General features: G+C 29.8%; 1 protein-coding gene across 1 annotated transcript; it reads left to right on the plus strand.

Annotated features, from left to right (window-relative positions):
- Positions 1–635: 635 nt before the first annotated feature.
- LOC134700391 (ciliary microtubule-associated protein 2-like) lies at positions 636–19553 on the plus strand. Its single transcript, XM_063561777.1, has 10 exons — positions 636–875; positions 4935–5022; positions 5494–5664; positions 10260–10382; positions 10787–10924; positions 11312–11455; positions 11938–12105; positions 12478–12606; positions 13507–13631; positions 15913–19553. Exons 1-10 carry the CDS (start codon positions 826–828, stop codon positions 16064–16066), a joined length of 1290 nt encoding a protein of 429 aa, XP_063417847.1. The 5' UTR covers positions 636–825; the 3' UTR covers positions 16067–19553.
- The last annotated feature ends 2116 nt before the right edge of the window (positions 19554–21669 follow it).

Consider the following 21669-nt stretch of genomic DNA (forward strand, 5'->3'; position numbering starts at 1 on the left):
TTCTCACCATTACATGATTTATATATATAACTTGTTCATAAGGATTTTAAATATGTATTTTGGCCGGTTAATATTCAGATATCAGAATTTAGTTGTACATTTTACAGAAAAGTAATGAAATACTGACTGTAGCTTGCGTTGTAGTCAAGTCTTGCTTGTGGTTAAGCATACCTTTCAGAGACTTGTAGACATAAAGAAAATTGACACTGCATAGGAAAGTACCTTTCTCAAGAAGCACTGTTTCGCTCAATGGTTTTCACTTTTGTAAAATAACATAATTTTTTTTTCAAGAACAAAAGTTTGTTTCCCGGGCAGTTTTTTGAGAAAAAAAAAATGTTTTTGACCCTGAGAAAAAAAAGTTATTTGTTTCACCCTCAGTTGCAACTAAAAATCAAATGATTGCTGCCTAAGGTGACGGTAAAAAATTCAAAATAAAATATGGATTTCAAAGGAAAATTTAACTTTCCCGCCGAATTTACTTATACAATCGGAATCCATCTGTAGTTATCATTATCTGAAGTAAAATTATCTTCAAAGTGTTAAATTATAATTTTGATAACATTATGTATCTATATTGATAAATATTTCAATGTAAACAGTAAATATATTTGAATCTAGCTGAAAAATATGTTAAAATTATCATTTAGAGCTCTTGTTACGGTTAGAGACTACGCTTCATGTTGCCATGTGACCGTTCCCGCTGACAACTTGACTTCCAGTTCCCGTACAAATTTATTGACGTTTAAGAAAATGTAAATAAAGAGCATGTAGTATTTAAATATGAACTTTAACTAACTAAACAAGGGAATTAAGTGAAAAAGAACCATGGCTGAAAAGAAATTTGGCGGTGCACCATTTGGAACACAGACTGCAAGGTTAACAATTTAAGTTTGCAAACTTTTTTTTATCCATATGATTTAATTTTCCACCCTTCAGATTGTCTGGAGGATGATGTTTGTGCTATTGTCATGCTATGCGTTGCACTGTATCAAACTTCTTTATTCTGCAGCAACAATTATAATGGATTGTTCCCTGGGTGGTTTTAATCGGTTGTCTTGTCTTTCTTTTACTTTTATTATTCTAATGAGTTAGAACTGTCTAAACCAAATACACCTTATCGCTATTTGTCTGCCTTTACAGAATATCACACAGGTTCCCATTAAATTTTGACATCATAAAACAACAAAATATCTGACGCTACAATGGAAAAGTGTTTGTTGCATGCGCCGAAGGTTCAAGCGGCCAGGTCAGTCGGAATAGGGCTCTTCACGGTTAGTTCGGCCATAGTCCAAATAATTATGACGTTTGGCAAGGCTATTTTGATTTTTTTTCTGGGACGCCTTCCTAGGTCGTAGGAAGGCGTCCCAGAAAAAAATTAAAATAGCCTTGCCAGACGTCATAATTATTTGGACTAGTTCGGCCATATTAAATAGGGCAGATTTTCATAATGGATGTACAAAAGGTGTGAAAAATACGGGAACACATCATTAAAACAGAGCTGTTGCTTGGAAACACACATAGGACTTCCCATACTTTCACCATTTTCTACATTAGAAAATGCCTGTACCAAGTCAGGAATATGACAGTTGTTACCCATTCGTTTGATGTGTTTGGACTTTTGATTTTGCCTTTTGATTTTTGATTTTCCTTTTTGAATTTTCCTCGGAGTTCGGTATTTTTGTGTTTTTACTTTTTTCATACTATTTCCACCTCTTTCTAAAAAATCTGCCCCTATCCAATATGGCCTAACTAATCGTGAAGAGCCCTATTAGCGATAAGGTGTATAATACACTTATTGCTATTCCCAGCTGACCTGAGAATCTTTACTGCTTGAACAATAGACCACTTTCGAAATCATCCGTCACTGGAAAAAACTCGTCAATTATACGCGCCTTTATGAGGTCATTTACCAGATAATAGGGGTCGTCTGTATCCCTGCACTATTAACGATCATCAAACGTGTTAGTGATCGTCATTGTGCAGTATAAACTAGATATAATTGTTGTTCTGTAGGTACTTAATGACAATTCCCTAATGACAGCAGTGCTGATTGTCAATTTTGAGAAATCAATTTGCCTAATAATTCGTACAATATAGAATTATAGTTTTCCAACCACTCGCTCAACATTGCAACGGAAGTGATGACGCCCCTAAACGCACAAAAGACGTTCACTAAAACCAGAGTTTTTGACGGAAATGCATTGAACTCAAAAGTTGTCTATTGACGTCATAGAACAATCACTTTTTCATAGTGGCGTCAGATATTTTGTATTTTGATATCAAAATTTTACAGAAACCTGTGTGATGTCCAGTACTTGCTGACAAATATCAATGATAAGGTGTATGATAGTCCAAGATTACTCTGACGTCCAACGGCTGTATTGCCAGAAAAGCTGGGACCGTGGCTTATCCCTTATCAAAAAGTGAATATTTGCCCATCCAAAATAGATGTGCTGCTTCGTTGCTTCTGGTGCCAACGGAAGGCCTTGGAATTATATTAATCAGGCATAAAATTGTTCATTTTTCATTTATTTCTTCATTTATGTGTATTATAGCCAAGGTGCACAGAAAAAAAAGTAAGATACCCTTGAAAAACATCATAATTATTAGGACTAAGTTCTTTTCTGTGTGAACTTGGTGTAAACTACATGTATAATGTATCTTCATATGGGTTTTCATTCTCTTAAGAATGCATTACCGTAGGGCATCACAGTTTCCATTTAAAAAGCATTCTTATTACAAATACACATGCTCATGATGATCTGACCATAAAACAAGATAAATACTTTTCAAATTTTCATTCCATGTCACAAAATGTCCAGTTTGAATTATTGTGGTGTTGGGAAGCATGTCTTAATTAGGACATTGTGACATGAATTTGATTTGACAAGTTAAATTATTCTGGCTAAATGTACAAATTGGAAAATCAAGTATTAAAATGGGTAGTTCAAATAATTATGATTGATGAAGTCTTGAAAGAAAGGCAATTTTAATCGTTGGAAGGCCTCACAGCATAATTAGAATAGCCTCTCAAGGCATCGTACAAAAATGTAATTATTATGATTAAGAGGTGGATCCAAATGATAGAAGACCTGATTACCTTGAAGGATTTTAAATAGTTATTATTCATTTTCTTTTTGACATTTCTTCTTCCTATATATACCTAGTAGCTACATGTACTAGTCAGACTCTGCAATTGAATGTAATTGACTTGGTCACATCTTACATGTCTTTGGCCAAAAGTAAAAGTCCAGAATTTTTATTTTGAAAGAACTATTTAAATTGAATTTGGATTCATAATTATTTATATGGCAATGTTAAAATGTAACTTATGTAAATCATGTATCAAGCCAGGGACTTTCATTTTGCTTTAAAAGAACAAAAAATTGAAAAATTCTCTTCTATACTGGAACAACTACAATTTCACCAAATCATGATGAATTTCTTTCATTTGCAATATTTATTTATTTAAAGAACCTTCATGTTTTTATGCCCATACAAGGGGCATTTTTTTCTTCGGTCTGTGCATCCTGTCATTCATTCTTCAGTCCATCTGCAGCTGTCTGTCCTGCTTTTGGTTAAAGTTTTTGATGAAGTTGAAGTCCAATCAACTAGAAACTTAGAGTTTTGACACCAATTTCATAGTCCATAAAGTGGGGCATCTGTGTACTACCGGTACATGTTTGGACACATTCCTTTTTTAATGAGAATAAAGGAAGTTATTTGATAAATGATCATATTGCGTCAATTTGCAAATGTTTTAAATACATGAATTATGATTATTTATAAAAAAAGAAGATGTGGTAAATGTGGTATGATTTCCAATGTGACAACTCTCCACAAGAGACCTAAATGACACAGAAATTAACAGCTATATGTACATTTGTAGGTCAATAAACGGCTTTCAACAATGAGCAAAGCCCATATTGCACAGTCAGCTTTAAAAGGCCCCGAATTGGCAATGTACATGTAAAACAATTCAAATGAGAAAACTAATGGCCTAATTATGGTTACTTATCATGCTTATTAATTTTTGAAATCATTTATCCATGTACCTTTTTGTAAATTATGTTTAGCTTAATTTCTGATGTAAAAGAATAAAGTTTTCTCATATAAAAGTTGGTTAACATACTTTAAAAAACCGATTATTTTACGTTACATGTATTTTATTTCAGTCTTTTTTTTTATTGAATCAGATTAATGATAAGAAGAATTAATTGATAGGCAGATTTGAAATATATAACAGGTGTTTTAAATTGCATTGTTTGATACATTTTGTACATTTATGTCTTATAATTTACCTATTGTCATCAATTTAATGATTATCAAATTTCTATTATAACACACATTTAGTTAAAGATCTGTGTGTTATAAAAGAAGTATGCCAAAGCTAATAATTTTCATCATGTAATTTAATGAATTTATACATTAAAGTTTATAAATTGTTAATTTTGAAATAGTCTTCTTTTGTTAATTCTTTTACCATGTTTACATTGTGCATTATTTTAAATCCATAGATTTTTTTATTTTTTTTTGTAATTTCACAGTTTTTTCACGTTTCACAGATTTAAATGCTTAACTTATTAATAAAATTGAGAATTGAAATAAGGAATATGTCAAGACACAACATCCCAAACATTGAGCAGAAAAGAGCTGAATGCCACCAATAGGTCCTCAACACAGCCAGAAAATTCAGCTGGTCTCTAAACAAAAATGTGTAGGTCACTGTATGCATTGGTGTCAGATTAGTGTATTTTACACCTAGTATCCCTATATCATACAAAACTTTGTTGTGTTTGGTTTTTCTGACACAGTTATTACAGTTGTAAATGAGTCAATTACTAAGTTTTATATTTTGATGCAGTACACATTTTCACTGAAAGCATATGGTCATGACATTTAAGCTTTCTTAATTTCTTTTTGAATTGTTTCAGATTTGACGTGTCTGGTGTTCATCCAAAAAGTAAATATCCTGGAACCTTTACAGAAATTGCATATGATAAATATTCTACAGATGAACTTGTGAGTACTTTACTGTAGAAAAAGAAAATACCGTGTATTTAGTACTTACTGATAACTATAAAGCAAAAAAAAAAAAATATATGATACATGTACCTATTTTACTACATATATAATACCAGTTTCCTGAATACATCTCTGGACATATTAAAGACAAGGTGAATCTGCTTAAGCTTAATCTTGCTAATTTTGAATGTACATTTATCACAGAGAAACTAATGGTAAAATGCTGGTTTTGAACGAAATGTGCGAGACAGCATCAATGCTAACCTTGGTTGTTTTTTTTATGCCAAAAAATGAAGATATTTCTTGTCTTTGATTTAGAAACAAATAAAGAAAGGTTGGAATTCATACATTAATAAGAATTTAATTTGTTTTAGAAAAATATTAGGTGTAATTAAATGTATATAATACAGAATATTTGTAAATTTGTTGTCTACAATTGTCTTTTAAAAATTACTGTTTTTTTTTTAGAAAAGAAAGCTTGGGCCTGGAGCTTACGATGTCAGCCATGGTGGTTTTAGTAAAAAGTCTGTTGAATTACGAGCAGACGGACCTGGGTGGTCTAGACAGTATGAAGTAGAAAAATTAGCTGCATTACCTCACCTCCTTAATAAAGATCAATGGGAAATGAAGAGGATGCTGGTAAGTTATGGTATTTTGGAAAAATAAATCTGACTTGTTCAGAATCTACAGGACTATGGGTAATCTCACTGTTCGTACACCAAAATTAAAATAACATTACATCATTGGTTGAACTTCCATTGTTAAGTATGTTTTAAACCAATCACAACATTCTGGTGTTAGCTTTTAAAAATGTTACCCAGAATGCATAAGATTTTGAAACAGGGAATTTGAATTTTAGTGTCTAGCACCTTTGATTGATGGTAGAATTTGGGTGTTGAGGACAATCCAATGAGATACGGTGTTGATGACTAGTTTCTTGTAATTTAATGTCCTTTTCCTTAGTCTTGAATGATTTATTGTCTTATGAATAAGCATCTATATACATGTAGCTTCACCATATAGATATAGGAAGATGTGGTGTGAGTGCCAATGAGACAACTCTCCATCCAAATAACAATTTATAGAAGTAAACCATTATAGGTCAATGTATGGCTTTCCAACACAGAGCATTGGCTCACACCAAACAACAAGCTATAAAGGGCTCCAAAATTACTAGTGTAAAACCATTCAAATGGGAAAACCAACAGTCTAATAAATGGCCATAAGACTTTTTTTTCAAAGTTACACTTTCTACTGCATAGTAACTAAATTTGTAATATGGTTTAAATGTGTTAAATGATCAAACATGTATCACATCAAATGACATGCCTGTTAAAAATGAATAATAAATAATCTTTTATTCTTAACATTGACAGTCTAGACGTACCCAAATTTTATTTACTCCATATACATGTATATTTACTTTCTCCTTGGGTAGTAATAACATTGATAAACTCAAGTGGATTTTAAAGTTTTATGATTTTATTGATTCATGGAAGATAGATATATATTTGTATTTAACTTTAAGTGGACGTTGAAAAATTTAATCTGGTTTTTATTTTAAGTAAATAAAAGGAATGAAAAGAAATAAATTAAAAGTATACAAAAAAAGGAAACATTTTAATTGTACCCAACCAACATGTGAAAGAAGCTTTCTTGTTAAATATAAATGTACAAGGTGTTTGAGACATTATTTTTGTAAGCTTTTATTTAAATCCTGTACTGTTGATTTTAAAGTACTTACTCTCTAAGTAAATTTCATTATATATCTTTTAATAAATTTTATTGATTTAAGAGATCTTTACCTTGAAAGTATCACATTTTTTTGTTTGGTATTTATGATGATTGTAGAATGTTATATTTCATTGTATCCCCCACTAAGTGAAGTTTTCTACATAGGGATTTCAGACAGTATGATAAATTTAAACAAGACGCCTATATGGATTTAGTTGTAGGCCAACATACATATGTATTATATATAGTAAATTCAAAAATTATTGTGATGTATTTAATTATGTGACCCTGTGCAGACTTGGGGTAATTGTAATTGTAATCCTTAATCAGCTGTAATTGATTATAATTTTTCAAGTAATCATTGTAATCATTAATCAGCCAAAAATCTGATTACATGTAATTTAATTTAATCAATTACATTTCAAAATACCCTGTAATCCTGATTACTTAATGATTACATTCTGATTACAATAAAAAAAATCTTAAACTGTGTTAATGGTCAATAAAGGAAACTTGTTGTTATTCTTATTCAATTTATATTGAAGATAGTTTGGTTTACTTTTTTTTTTTTTTTTTTAAACATGACAATTGGTTTGTATACTTTCAGTAAAAATAAACTGTTACAGTTTTGAAAAGTCATCAATAGCCTAAGAAGAGACATATATTACAATGTTTCTGGCCTTAGTAAAAGATATTGTACATATATTCACAGTTTAAATATGTACATATATATATATTTTATAATAACTGTTATATTCAAGTTCCGGTAATACTTTTCTTTAACCCTTTAAAATTATAATCTTTTGTTAATGTTGTGATTTTTGTGATCTTTGAATTGACAGGTAGGAAACCAATTGAGGTTTGTTTTTATTGCAATTACCAACTGAGTATATATTGTAGGACAATATATATGGTAAAAGATGAATCAGATATGTGATAATTTATTCAATTAGCACAAAATTAATTAAAAGCTGGACACATATCTTGTTTAAAATAAACAAATTTTTGTATGTATTTAGACTGGACATGTAAAATGCAATGATTTTTAGCTCTTATATTTTGTTTACAATTTGATTAAACTGGTACAATTTCATCCATATTTTAACTCCCATAAACTGCAACTTGAAACAAATATAAATTAAAGTCTAGAATATGTCAGAAGACAAACAGCAAATGCTTTTTATAAAGCTATAATTCAATTGAAGTCAAATAATTCAGAGATTAATGATGATAAAGTGCAATGTGTCGTAACTAGTGACACAATCTTCATGTATGTATGAAGTGAACTTTTGAGGTTTATTAAATAGATGAAGTTTGAAGTTATCATTTTATAATATAGCAAACACAATACTTTCTAAAAAATGCTATAGTTATATATCGAACCTTTATTCATTCACATCATGCAATTTTTTATTTTTTTTATTCATTGTAATCAGATGTAATCATGATTACTTTGCCAATGTAATCATTAATTTAATCAGACACTTTCAGAAATGATGTAATCATTAATTTAATTTAATCGTACAAATGACAAAGTAATTGTAATTTAATCAATTACATTGAAAGTAATCGGACCCATCTCTGACCCTGTGTCAGAGTATCACAATAATGAGAACTCGCATTTTGATATCATCTGTAAGCAGCTTTTCTTGAAATCTCAATAATAATCTCCCAATTCTGTCCATTCACCAAAAATTTTATTAATTTCTGAATTGTATATAGTAGCTGACAGAATTTATTTGCTATGACCACTTATGTTTCTTATGATTCCCAACTGAGTCACTTACAAAAAATTTGAGCCAATTCAGAAATATGTAAGTGTTGATTTAAACTGTTAGCAATGGACAAAAAGGTTAGATTAATATATATGCCATTGCTGAAATTGTAAAGACTGAGATTACAAATAATGCTCAAAGAATTTATATTATCATACTTTATGCTATCATGTTTTTTGCAATGATAAAAAAAATAAACAATTGATTGGTTGTTAGTAAATTGTATATAAGTTAGTGATGTACTTTGGCCTTCTGGTTTTCTCCACTATCACAACTTTTAAGGGACCTCATTGGCAGCGACCTTATAAATTCATCTTCATCTCCAATCAAAGATTTTAATTTTTGAACCCTGCTCATGGCAAAAATGTTAGACTCAGATCTTTCTTGACGAGAAGGGATAGTTTTGCTGTCAAAAGTTAGTGGTTCTTCAAGGTACTATAGCTTTCTCCACCAGTTAAAAGCCTGGACGCCATGATACATTGCACTTACAAGTATTTCGAAAGATTGAAAACTGAATTATGTATTAAATATTACAACACAACAGATACATCAATCAATAATAGTTATTTAGTTTGTATTGATCTACGTAGCTTTTAACAGTATTTGATTAATATGACAGGTTGTTAGCTAATAAAACATTTATACCACTTTAATGATGTATGTTGTTAGCTAATTAAACATTTATGTGGTTTCGTGTAGCTTGATGTAGGGTGATTGATTTATTTATTTAAAATTAAGACTTGGGTATTTCTTTGTAGAAAAAGTTTACATAGAAATATAAATATTTTATTACAAATGTACATAGGAGACAATAATTGTCTTGATGAGCATTGATATAATAATACCGGTACATTTAAAAAAAAAATAATCTTATACCGGTAAGCTGATTTTGATGAACTTGAAGGGCCTTGGTAGAACCGTAATAATATATTTCAGGTTATAACATACAATAACTTGAATTTTTATACCCTTTCATTGTATTGAAGAATTTTGTAACAACCAGAATACCATCTAACATATTTACGGCAATGATCTACAAGTACTTGTATTATAAATCAACATTTTTGTTATTAATCCTTCATCTTGACATATATATTGTATATAAATCTTTGTTGTCTTACCTCAGGTTTATATTACAAATGTAAAGGGTTAGATTGATGTAGATATACCACAGTGTTATTTAAAGTTACAGAATTCAATCAGAAACAAACTGTCCAAAATAGTGTGACCTAGATTTCATGGTTCACAGCGTTAGATGTAATGTTATAGCAATATCATAATGTCCAACTCAAGTGTTTAAGGGCAACAGAAAAGACGGCAAAGGAGGGAATTGCTCCTCCACTTTTAAGGTTTCAGGAGCAATTGAATTGTTCATCCCCTCACTTGAGTCAAATTTTTAAGTTTGTGTAATAAAGTTGAAATACAAAATCTTGATCATCAAAATCTAGTTTACTCTTATCAATAGTCAAAGGACCTCAACAACCATATTTGTTTCTCTTCAAATTATTTATAAAAAAAAATTACAGGATGATATTAATACTCAGAACTTATTTAAAACCTCTTGCCCCTATGCAGCATCTAACAATGTATGATCCATACTATCACATTTATTTTGGCTTTTGTACTGATTGTAGGCAATAACAAAAAGATTTTGAATGACAGATTTTAGTATATTTTTCCAACCTTAAAAAAAGATATAGATTTGTTATCTTTTGTTTGTTATAGGTGAGGAAACTGGGTCCAGGTTCATATGATATCAAAGATTTTGTCGAGGCATCAGATGAAAAACCAAGAAGTAAATTTGGAATATGTCAAACTCTCTCACAAAGATTCAGAGAAAAAACTGTTGTAAGTATAAATTTTTGTTATGAAAGTAAAAAATGTTATATTTGAATTTAAATATATGCATTTTTGAAAAAGGAGAAAGTTTGAATTATTCAGATGAAAATGTAAAAGAAAAAGTTATATAATAAAATATGGTAACAGGGCATGTGTCAAATAGGTGACAGCCCGACCAAAAAACAGCAATCATCCACAGGCCACCATTGTTTTAAATGCAGCGAAAAATTAACATTTAAACAGTGATCAACAGTCAAATTACATGATTTTGTTAATCATTTAACAAATACAAACACTTGCTCCATTTGTTATGGTATGGGTCAAAATAAAAGCTAATGAAAACAGACCTAGTTTATTCACAAAGAAGAAAACATCAATATTTTAGTGAGATATATTATTTTTACTTTTACCAGATTGACACACCAGGCCCAGGAACGTATGGTGATGGTGGTGTCCCACATGCTGCCAAGGAAGATAAAGAACAAAAATCAACCAGCACAATCGGAATGTTAGATGCTAAATCTTCATCAAAAAGAAATCTACCAACTGTAGTAAGTTTAAGATTCTAACAGATACAACTATCGAAAATCTGTAAAGAAGAATTTGTAAATGGGCTGTGAAAGCAATGTACAACTTACTTTTTTTTTTAATTTGGGGGGAGGGGGGTGGGAGGTATTTTTGCAGTTATTATTTTAGTTAACGAAAAAGGAGAATAAAAATCCTTAAGAAATATTCTAATGGTAAAATGTTATTAGTATTTTTTTTACTTTGAAACATTTAAAAAAGAATCATTTATTTTGTATATTCCAGTTTTCACTATTTGATGAAAAATTGTATTTTCATGGATACCTCAGGAATAATGAATCCACAGTATATTAATTTTAATATATGTATATTGTTTATTTTTTTATTATATATTATTATATATATTAATTTAGGGTTCACAACTTGGTCCTGGTACCTATGAATTTAAAAGTTTTGCTGATCAGACAACTGGAAAGGTGACCAGTTTACGAGGACCGTATGATCTGTTTTCTGGAGATAGGAATAAACCAATTTCAGATGGTCATTTTGCTGCACCAGTATGTATATTAAAAATTCTTATCAATTTTTATATTCTAGCACTTTCATCTTAGGTATGAAATAACCCAATATATGACTACAGACAAAATCTCACAATTTACAGCAGGAATGTTAAGAAAGATGAAAGAAATAAATGTGATGAAGAATATTTGTTGACATACTTTAAATAATACATAAGCATTTATAGTCTGAAAAAATTAAAATGATGAGTCATCTGTCTTATATAAGGTCATTATATAGAATGTATGTAGGATTTACTTAGATAAAGAACTAGAAAATGGTACAAAGCTACGGTAATTGAAATTTAAAATTTAAAAAAACATAAAACAAGCACCTACAAAACAATAAAAGAGAAGAAGAAAAATATGGCAGTATAATATTTTGATCTAAAAGACCTTCTCAGGCTTCTGTCAAAACATGAGGATAAAATAAATGAAGTGAATTAAATGAAGCTGTATAGATATATGATTTTTTTTTTTAGAAATTAGCCAATCTTGGTCCTGGCCAATATAACCTGAGATCTTTTGCTGATGATTGGGGAACGATACACAGAAAGAGACATGGTAAATTTGGTAAAGTGGACAGAACTCCAAAAGTTCCAACAGAAAGGATATTTTGTAGTACCCTTCAGCAATGTCCTAAAGAAGAGGTAAACAATAAGCATGTCTTAGTTGATGACATTTTGATCTTGACTGTTGAGAATGTTGGTGTACTATTAGTGATAGAATAGCTGACATTTAAGAAGTTTGTAATTTTTCCATAAATAAAATGCTTTGAAATAAATGGTTACATATTAGTTTGTTATATATAAGTATATTGGACATTCATTGAAATGAAAACAAAGAAAGTTTGAATTTTGTTGAAAACCATATGCATGGAAAATAGATCATTTAAAAAAATATATCATTTAAACTACAGGCTTTAGAAATAATTCTTTTTTATCAGTTGCTTTTAGACACCTTCATTTTAATGGAAATAGAATGTTCAAGATTTATAGAGTTTTTTTATCTTTTCTTTTCAGAATACTCCAGGTCCAGGTCGCTATGAGCCTGGTGAGCTATCTAAACCACAATCAGTTAATGCTCCAGGATTTTTATCTACATCTAAAAGAAATGACAAACTTTCACAGAAATTCTTTACCCAAAACTTTGTAAGTACAATAATTTGTATAATTTCACTGAACATGAAAATATGATAAATATACAAGAATTTCACGTATTTTGCTTGAGAATATGAGTGGGTTTCTTAAATATAGGTATTCTTTCTTACCAGTGTTTATTGAGCTGTTTTGAAAATAGAGCTATTTTAGAAATGAAGTGTATAGTCACAACTAGAACAATTTTTTGTTCCACACTTTAGAAGATGCAGTCCTGAAACAGAACTCATATTAACTCAAGAATTTCACGTATTTTGCTTGAGAATATGAGTGGGTTTCTTAAATATAGGTATTCTTTCTTACCAGTGTTTATTGAGCTGTTTTGAAAATAGAGCTATTTTAGAAATGAAGTGTATAGTCACAACTAGAACAATTTTTTGTTCCACACTTTAGAAGATGCAGTCCTGAAACAGAACTCATATTACAAATGTATGCTTTTATAATGTTATGACCTATTTCTTGTCCTTGATTACTTTATGGTTTGAATGTCTTTATTTATAATTGCAAGAGATTAAAAGCAACATAGAAAAAAGGTCAGGCTTGCTGAATTTTTTTTTCAAATCCCAATTTGTAATATAAAAAAGAAGATGTGGTATGATTGCCAAAGAGAACTATCAACAAAAATAAGGTATAAGAAATAGATCATTAATAATGATAATTGAATAAGTAGACAGTTCTCTCACAAGCAAAAAACCCCTAACTGTAAAAATATAAGGGCATACACTACAGGCAGGGGGACACATTCTACTGAATCCACACAGCAGGAGTAACAAACCCTGCAAAAAATATAAAAAAGAAGATGTGGTATGATTGCCAATGAGACAACTATTGTAAGAATTGTTAGGGTAAAATGGTGGTGCACAAAAGAGTAAATTTATCTTTCTATGATTTCAGAACCCTGTGGGTCCAGGTCGTTATGATGTACAGAAGTTTGACGAAGCACAGCATCGTAATGGCACTGAAAGTGTGTTCAAATCAAAAACAGGAAAATTGTCTCTAGCTATGGGTAAATTCCTTCAGTAAGTATCATAAAGTTTGAATATTAAAAAAAAATCTTGCATTATTATGGTGACTTGAATTACACCGGTACCACTCAGATTACAATTCTACCTTGACAGGTAAGTTTGTATCTAGCCTATAAAATACTTATTTAGCCTTGAGAATTGAAAGGTCAGTTTATCCCATTCATACAAAAGAAGTTGGTAAAATTGGCTTCATGCCATTTACCTTGTCCAACATTAAGGTCACTTTATTGTTATTGTGATATTGTTAAAGTACAAAAGAACCCTATATTCTGCCCAATGCTTAAACTTTGCTTGATTCAATTGTTTAAAATATGTTAATGTTGAATTTTAGGGGTTACTTTCACCCTTTTTTTTTCGTGTTAGTTTTCTTTTCAGATATAAAAAAACTATCGGCTTGACTTAATAGAAATAGACTATGCTTGCAGGTTCTCTTGTTTTTTGTTTACACCAAATTCTAACGGATTATTAAATTAAGTTGCAAAATATTTTAAAAGAGAGCTGAAATTTTTTTTTATCTTTTAATGTGAATTGAAGGTTGAATAATTATATGTGAATTAGAATGAAGAAAACATCTTTGTCCCAAAAAAAATCATCAATCAGGATATAAAATTCCAAATATTAATTTATTATACTAAAATAAGTTCATATAGAATAAACTTTCTAAGATTTTATTGATTCCTTTTAAATTTAAATCTCAAGCCACTGTTTTGCATGTTAAGGTCATGTCCCAACAAAAAACTCAATAAATATGACAGTACAATGTACTCTAAGCACAAACACATAAGGTCACTGTGAAATAGACATCTAGGGCAGGAGCAAACTGTCAGTTATACCAAACCAGTTTGACTAGATCTTTAGTTAAAAACCAGTTTGACTAGATGTCTAGATTACTCTTGGAATAACAATGGTGTGGCCTATATTTTGACAATGTAAATAACATGAGGACCTGGATGGTTTTTTTTAATATCTGTATTCTTTAAAGTTTTAGGGCATTTTCTTTTAATAGCCTTAAAATAACTCATTCTGTAAAATTCTCATGAAAATGATTTTCCAATTTAGTCTTTCTGTTACAAGATTATTTATCAATTATGTACATTGATCATGATTATATTATCAGTATTGCATTACAGTTACCTAAGTAACCCTTTATTTTGCACAGTTATTCTTTATACTTTTGCAATGCAGTAAATTATTCTCTTTTCTTTATTTTGATATTCATTTTCTATATTCTCTATTATTTTTTGTTGCTATTACATGTATTCTCTATTCTGTAAACCCCATTCTGAACCTCATAGGTAAACTTCTTTTGTATGAATGGGATAAACTGACCTTTCAATTCTCAAGGCTAAATAAGTATTTTATAGGCTAGATACAAACTTACCTGTCAAGGTAGAATCGTAATCTGAGTGGTAGCGGTGTTTTTTAAGCCACCATAAAAGCAATTCTTGAGTTCTTATGTGTGAATTTGGTGTTCCCTTTGATCAATGAATTTATAAGCCATAAAAAACACATTTGAAACCGACTGTGGATTATTTTAAGAACCAAAGCAAAATTAAATGGTATATCCCTGATTTTACTCCTTATAACCTTTATAGAAATGTAATCTTTTACTATCCTTGTCAGATATAGAATTAGAAACTGAGATTGATTTTGATTTTCGTTAGTTCTCATTAAAAGTTCCAACTAAAAGTCTGATGCCCTTTACAGCTTAACAATCTAAGGAATCAGTATTAAATCTCTATAAGTCAGTCAAAATTGAGCCATTTTGTTTGCAGGACACACAAACGGAAGAGTGGTAAAAACAAAAGAAAATCCAGGAAAAAATCATTTTGAATTAATGTTTATTTGTTTAAACTTAATTGATGTTCATTATGATAATTTATATTGTTTTTAATAATAAAGTTGTATTTATTTCTTGTTTTTTGTTTTGTTTCACTGTTTTGGGTTGTTTTTTTAGTGCATCAATGATTTTGTAGAGTATGACTAAACACCTATGGTTGAAGAAAAACAAGTATAAACCAATATCAACCTGTATAAATTATAAGTCTTACAACACCTGCTGAAAATGTTTTCCCAGCTTGCATAGTTCAATAATGGCTGCACTTCATAATTCTGATTTTAATTTGATGGTTAAAGGATTAAAGAAATAAAGGACACTGATTAACTAATTGTTTAACATGTGGGGGGAAATCATTGAATAAAGTGGCCAAATTTCAATTGTTTTGCTTTGAATTTGTTTGCTTTCTTAAAATAACTGTCAATGTTTCATTCACAGAGAAAGAGTAAGAGCTAAAGATGTTAGATTAGAGGACAGAGTCTTCCTTGTACCACCTGAAAAACCAGAAAGTTACATGAAAAGGACTAAAACTCAGATGAACTATAATCCTAGAGGAGACTATGCGTCCCAGCGAGCCGTTACAGTAATATAACCTGCACCAACCAACCCACTGCTTGTCAACACTCCACACTGTTTTATGTTTAATTTTTTATGACAGAATTGTAAACAATCAATATTATGTGTTTATCATGTAAAAATCCATTCCATCACATCATAATTTGAAAGTGAATTTAAATAAGCAAATAATGTACACAAATTTTTCACACAACTTGCATTTTTTAGCTAATCATCATTGCTAGTGACTTAAAACATTTCCACAATATTTGTTCATTCATTTGAACCCAATAAGTCTAGTAGCTTCACATTTAGCTGCGTGACATTATTCAGTATTTAGAAAGAATTCAAATTTGGTATTGCAAATTTCTTACTTCTTATTGTTTATGTTTGTCATCTTTCAAAAAATGAGGAAAAAATCTTTCATCCAGAATGAATGTTTACAGTTTGTTTTTTTATTAGTTGTGTACAAGAATATCTTAGTAGTTCTGTGTGGTGGTGTTAAGTTATTTTCATTAGACAATTTTTAGTTTGTGTGATCGTGTCATAAAGAGTGCGATATCCACCCTTTCATTGCGGTGATTTAAAATAATCCAAGTTCTATTCCTGTTTTATTACAGTTTCTTGTTTATTTCCCTGTTTTACCCTTTTGAATTTACCCTAAAGACCAGTTTATTGTTACATTTCCTAATTTGTTTATTTCTTTGATTTAATTTATTTGTTCTGCATAAATATTTCAAAATAAAGGTTTCTACATTTTCAGGCAAGTTACCAGTTAAAAAGTATGATAGGTGTATTTAATATTGTTATTGTGGAAGAGAAAAACTTGAGAAAAAACGTATAAAAGCACAAAACTTTTTTGGTTTGTCACAAGAAATTCTAAAAAGACTTGCATTTGTTCCATACACAAGAAAGATAAGGGTCCTAGTTAAAAACATAAATCTTGTGCTTTGTGACATGCAAATTTTTTTTTTTTAACCAGTTTTAAAGTTTGATCTCCCATTGTCTGTATTCGCAGGCAACTAAAAATATTGATGCTTCTGATGGGTCTTAATAGTTAGTGCCTCTCTTTGGATTTAAAGTTTTTGAATCTGAAGAAAATAAATCTTAGGAACAACATATTTGAAAAATTATATCATGCCCAATTGTACCTTTTTGTTATATATACTTAAAAAACTTGAAAAATTATAACATTTTAAAATTGCAAACAAGGATAAGCATTAATCCCATTCAGTTTACTATCATAAAAAAGGTATTCTTTTTAGATACCCATAAAACAATAAACAATAAATGGTATTGGTGTATTGGCGTATTCTTTAAACAAATACTTTTACTGCAACATGAGTACTGTAATATAATTTTATTTGAGAAACTAATTTTGTATGCATGCACTTCATTTATTTACATATACAATGAAATATGGTATTTAATTTTAATATTATTTCATATTGTTATAACATATAATGTTATTTGTGTTTCTATAATTTTATTTGTTGGTCCCATAGGTGACAACTTTTCTGAGAGAAGAAGTGCTCCACACTTGTTGTTTATAAAGGGTGAAAATATAAAGAGGGTTTTGATCACATCAGGAATGGTATTGAAAAAAATGGGGAAAAAGGACTCTCACTGAAAGTTTAAAATGAGTGAACATGAAAACGGTATCATTTTTTGACAAATGGGGGATTTTGATCCAATCTGGATTGGTATTGAAAAGTTAACTGAAATATTTATATGCCCCCATGGATATCTAGAAGTTGACACCTATTTTGATTCATCAAATTTATTTGTTGTGTGATTACTTAAATGTATTATAAACCATTCAGTATTATGTAAAACATGTTTTTATTTCATTGTTTTGTTCTTTTTACCTTCATATATATGTTTATATTTTTAAATGCTCAAATTGATTTATTGTTTTAAATCACTTTTCTGATTTGGTTGTAGTTTTTTAAATCAGTATTAGAATGCACTCACACACATGGCTATAGAAAATATAGTTTGATTCTAAATCCCCCTAACAAGAAGTAGAAGGAAGTACCTAATTATAACTAAATTTATTTATTTTCAGAAAAACAAGACGGCTGCATAGAAAATTTATTTTTCTGAAGACTTGGAGAAGCTTTTAACCAGTAGATAGCTTGTTTAATATTCATTTTCAAGTGCTTTGTTAATATATTATAAGAACTTTTAAAAAGAACTAGAAAAGGGTGCTTTTCTTGCATTTGTGTCAATTGTAGAATTGAATATTTTTTTTCCAATACTGCAAAATTAATTTGATAAAATTATTTATGTGTAATTGATAAAGTTTATAATTATTTACATTTTAAGATTGAAAAAATTGCATTTGTTATAACCAACATACTTTTTTGCAATTAAGATATTATCCTGGAACACAATTTTGATTTAAGTCGAATATAAAGAAACGAACTGTACTATAAATAATGAGAAAGATTCTGTCTAGAGAAAACTATGTTATATAAATGGATTTATGAAATCACTGCCACACATAAGTTTGGAGTTGTACAATGACAGCCACTGCCTTGACTGGTTTACCATTTGCAAGTTAGTTTACTCCTTGTTCAAATCCCAACTGCAATTTATGTTGCTTTTGCTTTTTAATCTTTGTGGGTTATAATTGGATATATGCATTGTTTCATCATGAAAAAATAAACAAGTTTCACTATAACTTTAGCACCATTTGGCAGTTGTGACTCCCCTTAAAAAATATGTAAAATGGTACCTGTCACAATTTGTAAAAATCTGCTTTATAGATCAATTATATAGGGAAAACTTCAGAAAACCAGGAATTTATCTGCTTACATAATGATTATCCTGTTTTTCATTCCAGTTTTTGTGAAAAAAAGGAATGTCTTCCTGTCTCATCTAATGTTTTGATTTTTGTGTTTGTACTTAAATCTCACTTCAATGGACACTGTGATTTACTTTTTAATCTCCTTTTGTATGTGGCATTGTTACTGGTTATAAATTGAATATCAGTATTTTGTATGTTTTGTTTTTGTATAATATATTTTTATCATATTTTTTTGAGAGATGTATAAAGAATCTTATTCGTTCCATAGTATTTTGTGGACAGTATTTCAGAAGCTGTGATAGTTTTAGTTAATCTGCTGTTTTTATCTTCCATGCACAGTATTATTTGTTTATTTGTTTGCAATATGAATATATTAAGAATATATTTTTATCACTATATTTTATATTATATTGTTCTATTCCGTTGCTTTTATATCAAATGTATACAGAAGTTGTTGTTTTATAAGAATGATAAAACTTTCTTGTTAAACAAATTCTAAGTAACAGTATTACAGCTGCTTTGCTACTTTGGATATTTTTCTAAAGTTGTTGGTTCTTTACATTTTCAGTACACTTCATAGTAACATCTTAAGTTAAGTCTTGAAATGTTTTAGAACATATTTACTGAATTGAAAGAATGACTTAAAATTTTCATTTGAATAAATTTTGAGATATACATAAAATAAACATCACAAGATCAGTTTTATTTTAAACATATGTTGTTTTTCTTTTTCTTTAGAAAATTATTGTTTTACAGTACTGTTTTTGGTAACACCATCTCAAGAGTTGATGGAGGCAGGGTTTTGAATGAGTATAATGTGGTTTCTGTAGTTACTGAAACTACGACACTTTTCTTCTGGGCTGTTTTATTTGAAGGTGTAAAACTATTATATTTAAAATGGTCTTCTCTTTTCGCAACCAAAGGATATGTCATTTTCTGAAATGTAAGGATAATTTCCATAAACTGGTAAAAGCTATCAAGCAAACCACGCCAATTATCAAAGATACTTTAAATAAATTGGCAAAATAAGCCTGCAGTGGTTGATAAGCCTCAATACTATGTCTGACCCTAAATCTGTGATTAACAGGTTTTCAAATACCCACTAAAAGTGAAATCTCAAAAATACCAAACCCTGAGTTATACTCAAAAAGGACAGACCCCCAATGAAATGGCAAAATTAAAAGCGCAAACACATCAAAGGAATAGATAACAATTGTCATATTCCTGTCTTGGAACATGCATTTCCTTTTGTAGACAATTTTGCCCTGAACCTGGTTTTATAGCTAGCTAAACCTCTCGCTTGTATGACAGTCCCTAAAAATTCCCTTATATTGACAACAATGTGTGATCAAAACAAATAGACATAATTGATAAAAATGTCAAATTTTGGTACAGCAGTCAACATGCAGACAGAAGGAAAGTTATCCAGCGTAGGTGTTATCTAACCTCATAAAAGCTTAATATTTCAGAAGGTTCAAGAACTGGATCCCCATTCATTGTAATACTAGTCTATATGCCTTATGTTCTGAAGTTTCCGTCTGTTATATGTCAATAGTCCTTGACCTCATTTTCATGGTTCAGTGACTAGGTGAATTTTTATTTTCAGAATTCTTTATTCCTATTTTATTATGAGTATTGAGATTGAGAGGTCCTCATCGGCATCAGACAGTTTCCACTTGACTTCGACCTCATTGCATTGATCAGTGAACAAGGTCAAGTTTTCGAGTTTAGGTCCATATTTCAGATACTTTAGGCAATCAATAATTCTACTATATTTTTTGTATGGAATGATTGTAAGGTGTACATATCCAACTGGTGTCATCTGACCTTTACCTTATTTTCATGGTTAAGTAGTTGTTTAGGTCCGTTTTTCTAAAACTTTTGTCAATAGGCTTACTATATTTTGGTGTCTATTTGTTTTGTTCACAATTAGTTGTCAATATAGTAGAAATTTATGCGATTGTCATATAAGTGAGATGTTTACCTAGCTTTAAAATCAAATTTAACCTTAAATAAAATTATGTAACAAGTAAGGAATATGACAGTTGTGTTTGAGATTTTGATATTGCCATTTTGTTAAGGACTATCCGTTTTGAATTGTCCTCGGAGTTTAGTATTTTTGTGTTTTTACTTTTAAAGTTAGGTTTTGTGTTTTGGTTGTCTCTCTTTCTTTTACTAAGTACTGATTGCAATAGATCAACTATATTTGGTGTATACAAATATCTAACGATATACATGTCAGTCTGGCATGTTTTATTTGACCTACGATCATTTGTACGGCTCATTGCTTAATGTTATTTTTTTGTTTTTTTGTTTTTTGTCTGTTTTTCTTTATTAAAGTCATATGGAACGAGTTAGTGGTGAAAAATAATGTTTTTCCAATACTTGAACCAATGCATGTATACATCATAAACTTAGTCCTCTGTGCACGATTGTATAATTATTTTCTCAAATATATCATATAATCGTCATTTTTTTCTCTCTCTGTTATGTTTTAACAAATATGGCTGCTCATTAAATGCCGTGTTTTGAAGCCGAGTTTTATCGATTGTCACCTTAAAGTAAACAAATCACAAAAAACATTGGTATTGAGCACGTGTTTAACATGTATAATCAGATATTTGTTTATTTCAATGACAGATGTATGCGTATTGTGGTCACCGGATTTTTACGAGGAGGGTTACGCTCGGGTAACTATGCATACGGAAATTATATCGGTGAATTGCTTCCTGAAAGCAAGCAATTAAAAATAAGTAAACTCCTTCTAAATGTGGACAAATTAAAGAATTTTCCTCAGAAAAAAGTATAGGTACATAAGTTGTATAATG

Source organism: Mytilus trossulus, unplaced genomic scaffold, assembly GCF_036588685.1.
Source record: "Mytilus trossulus isolate FHL-02 unplaced genomic scaffold, PNRI_Mtr1.1.1.hap1 h1tg000138l__unscaffolded, whole genome shotgun sequence".
In the NCBI taxonomy this organism is placed as follows: Eukaryota; Metazoa; Mollusca; class Bivalvia; order Mytilida; family Mytilidae; genus Mytilus; species Mytilus trossulus.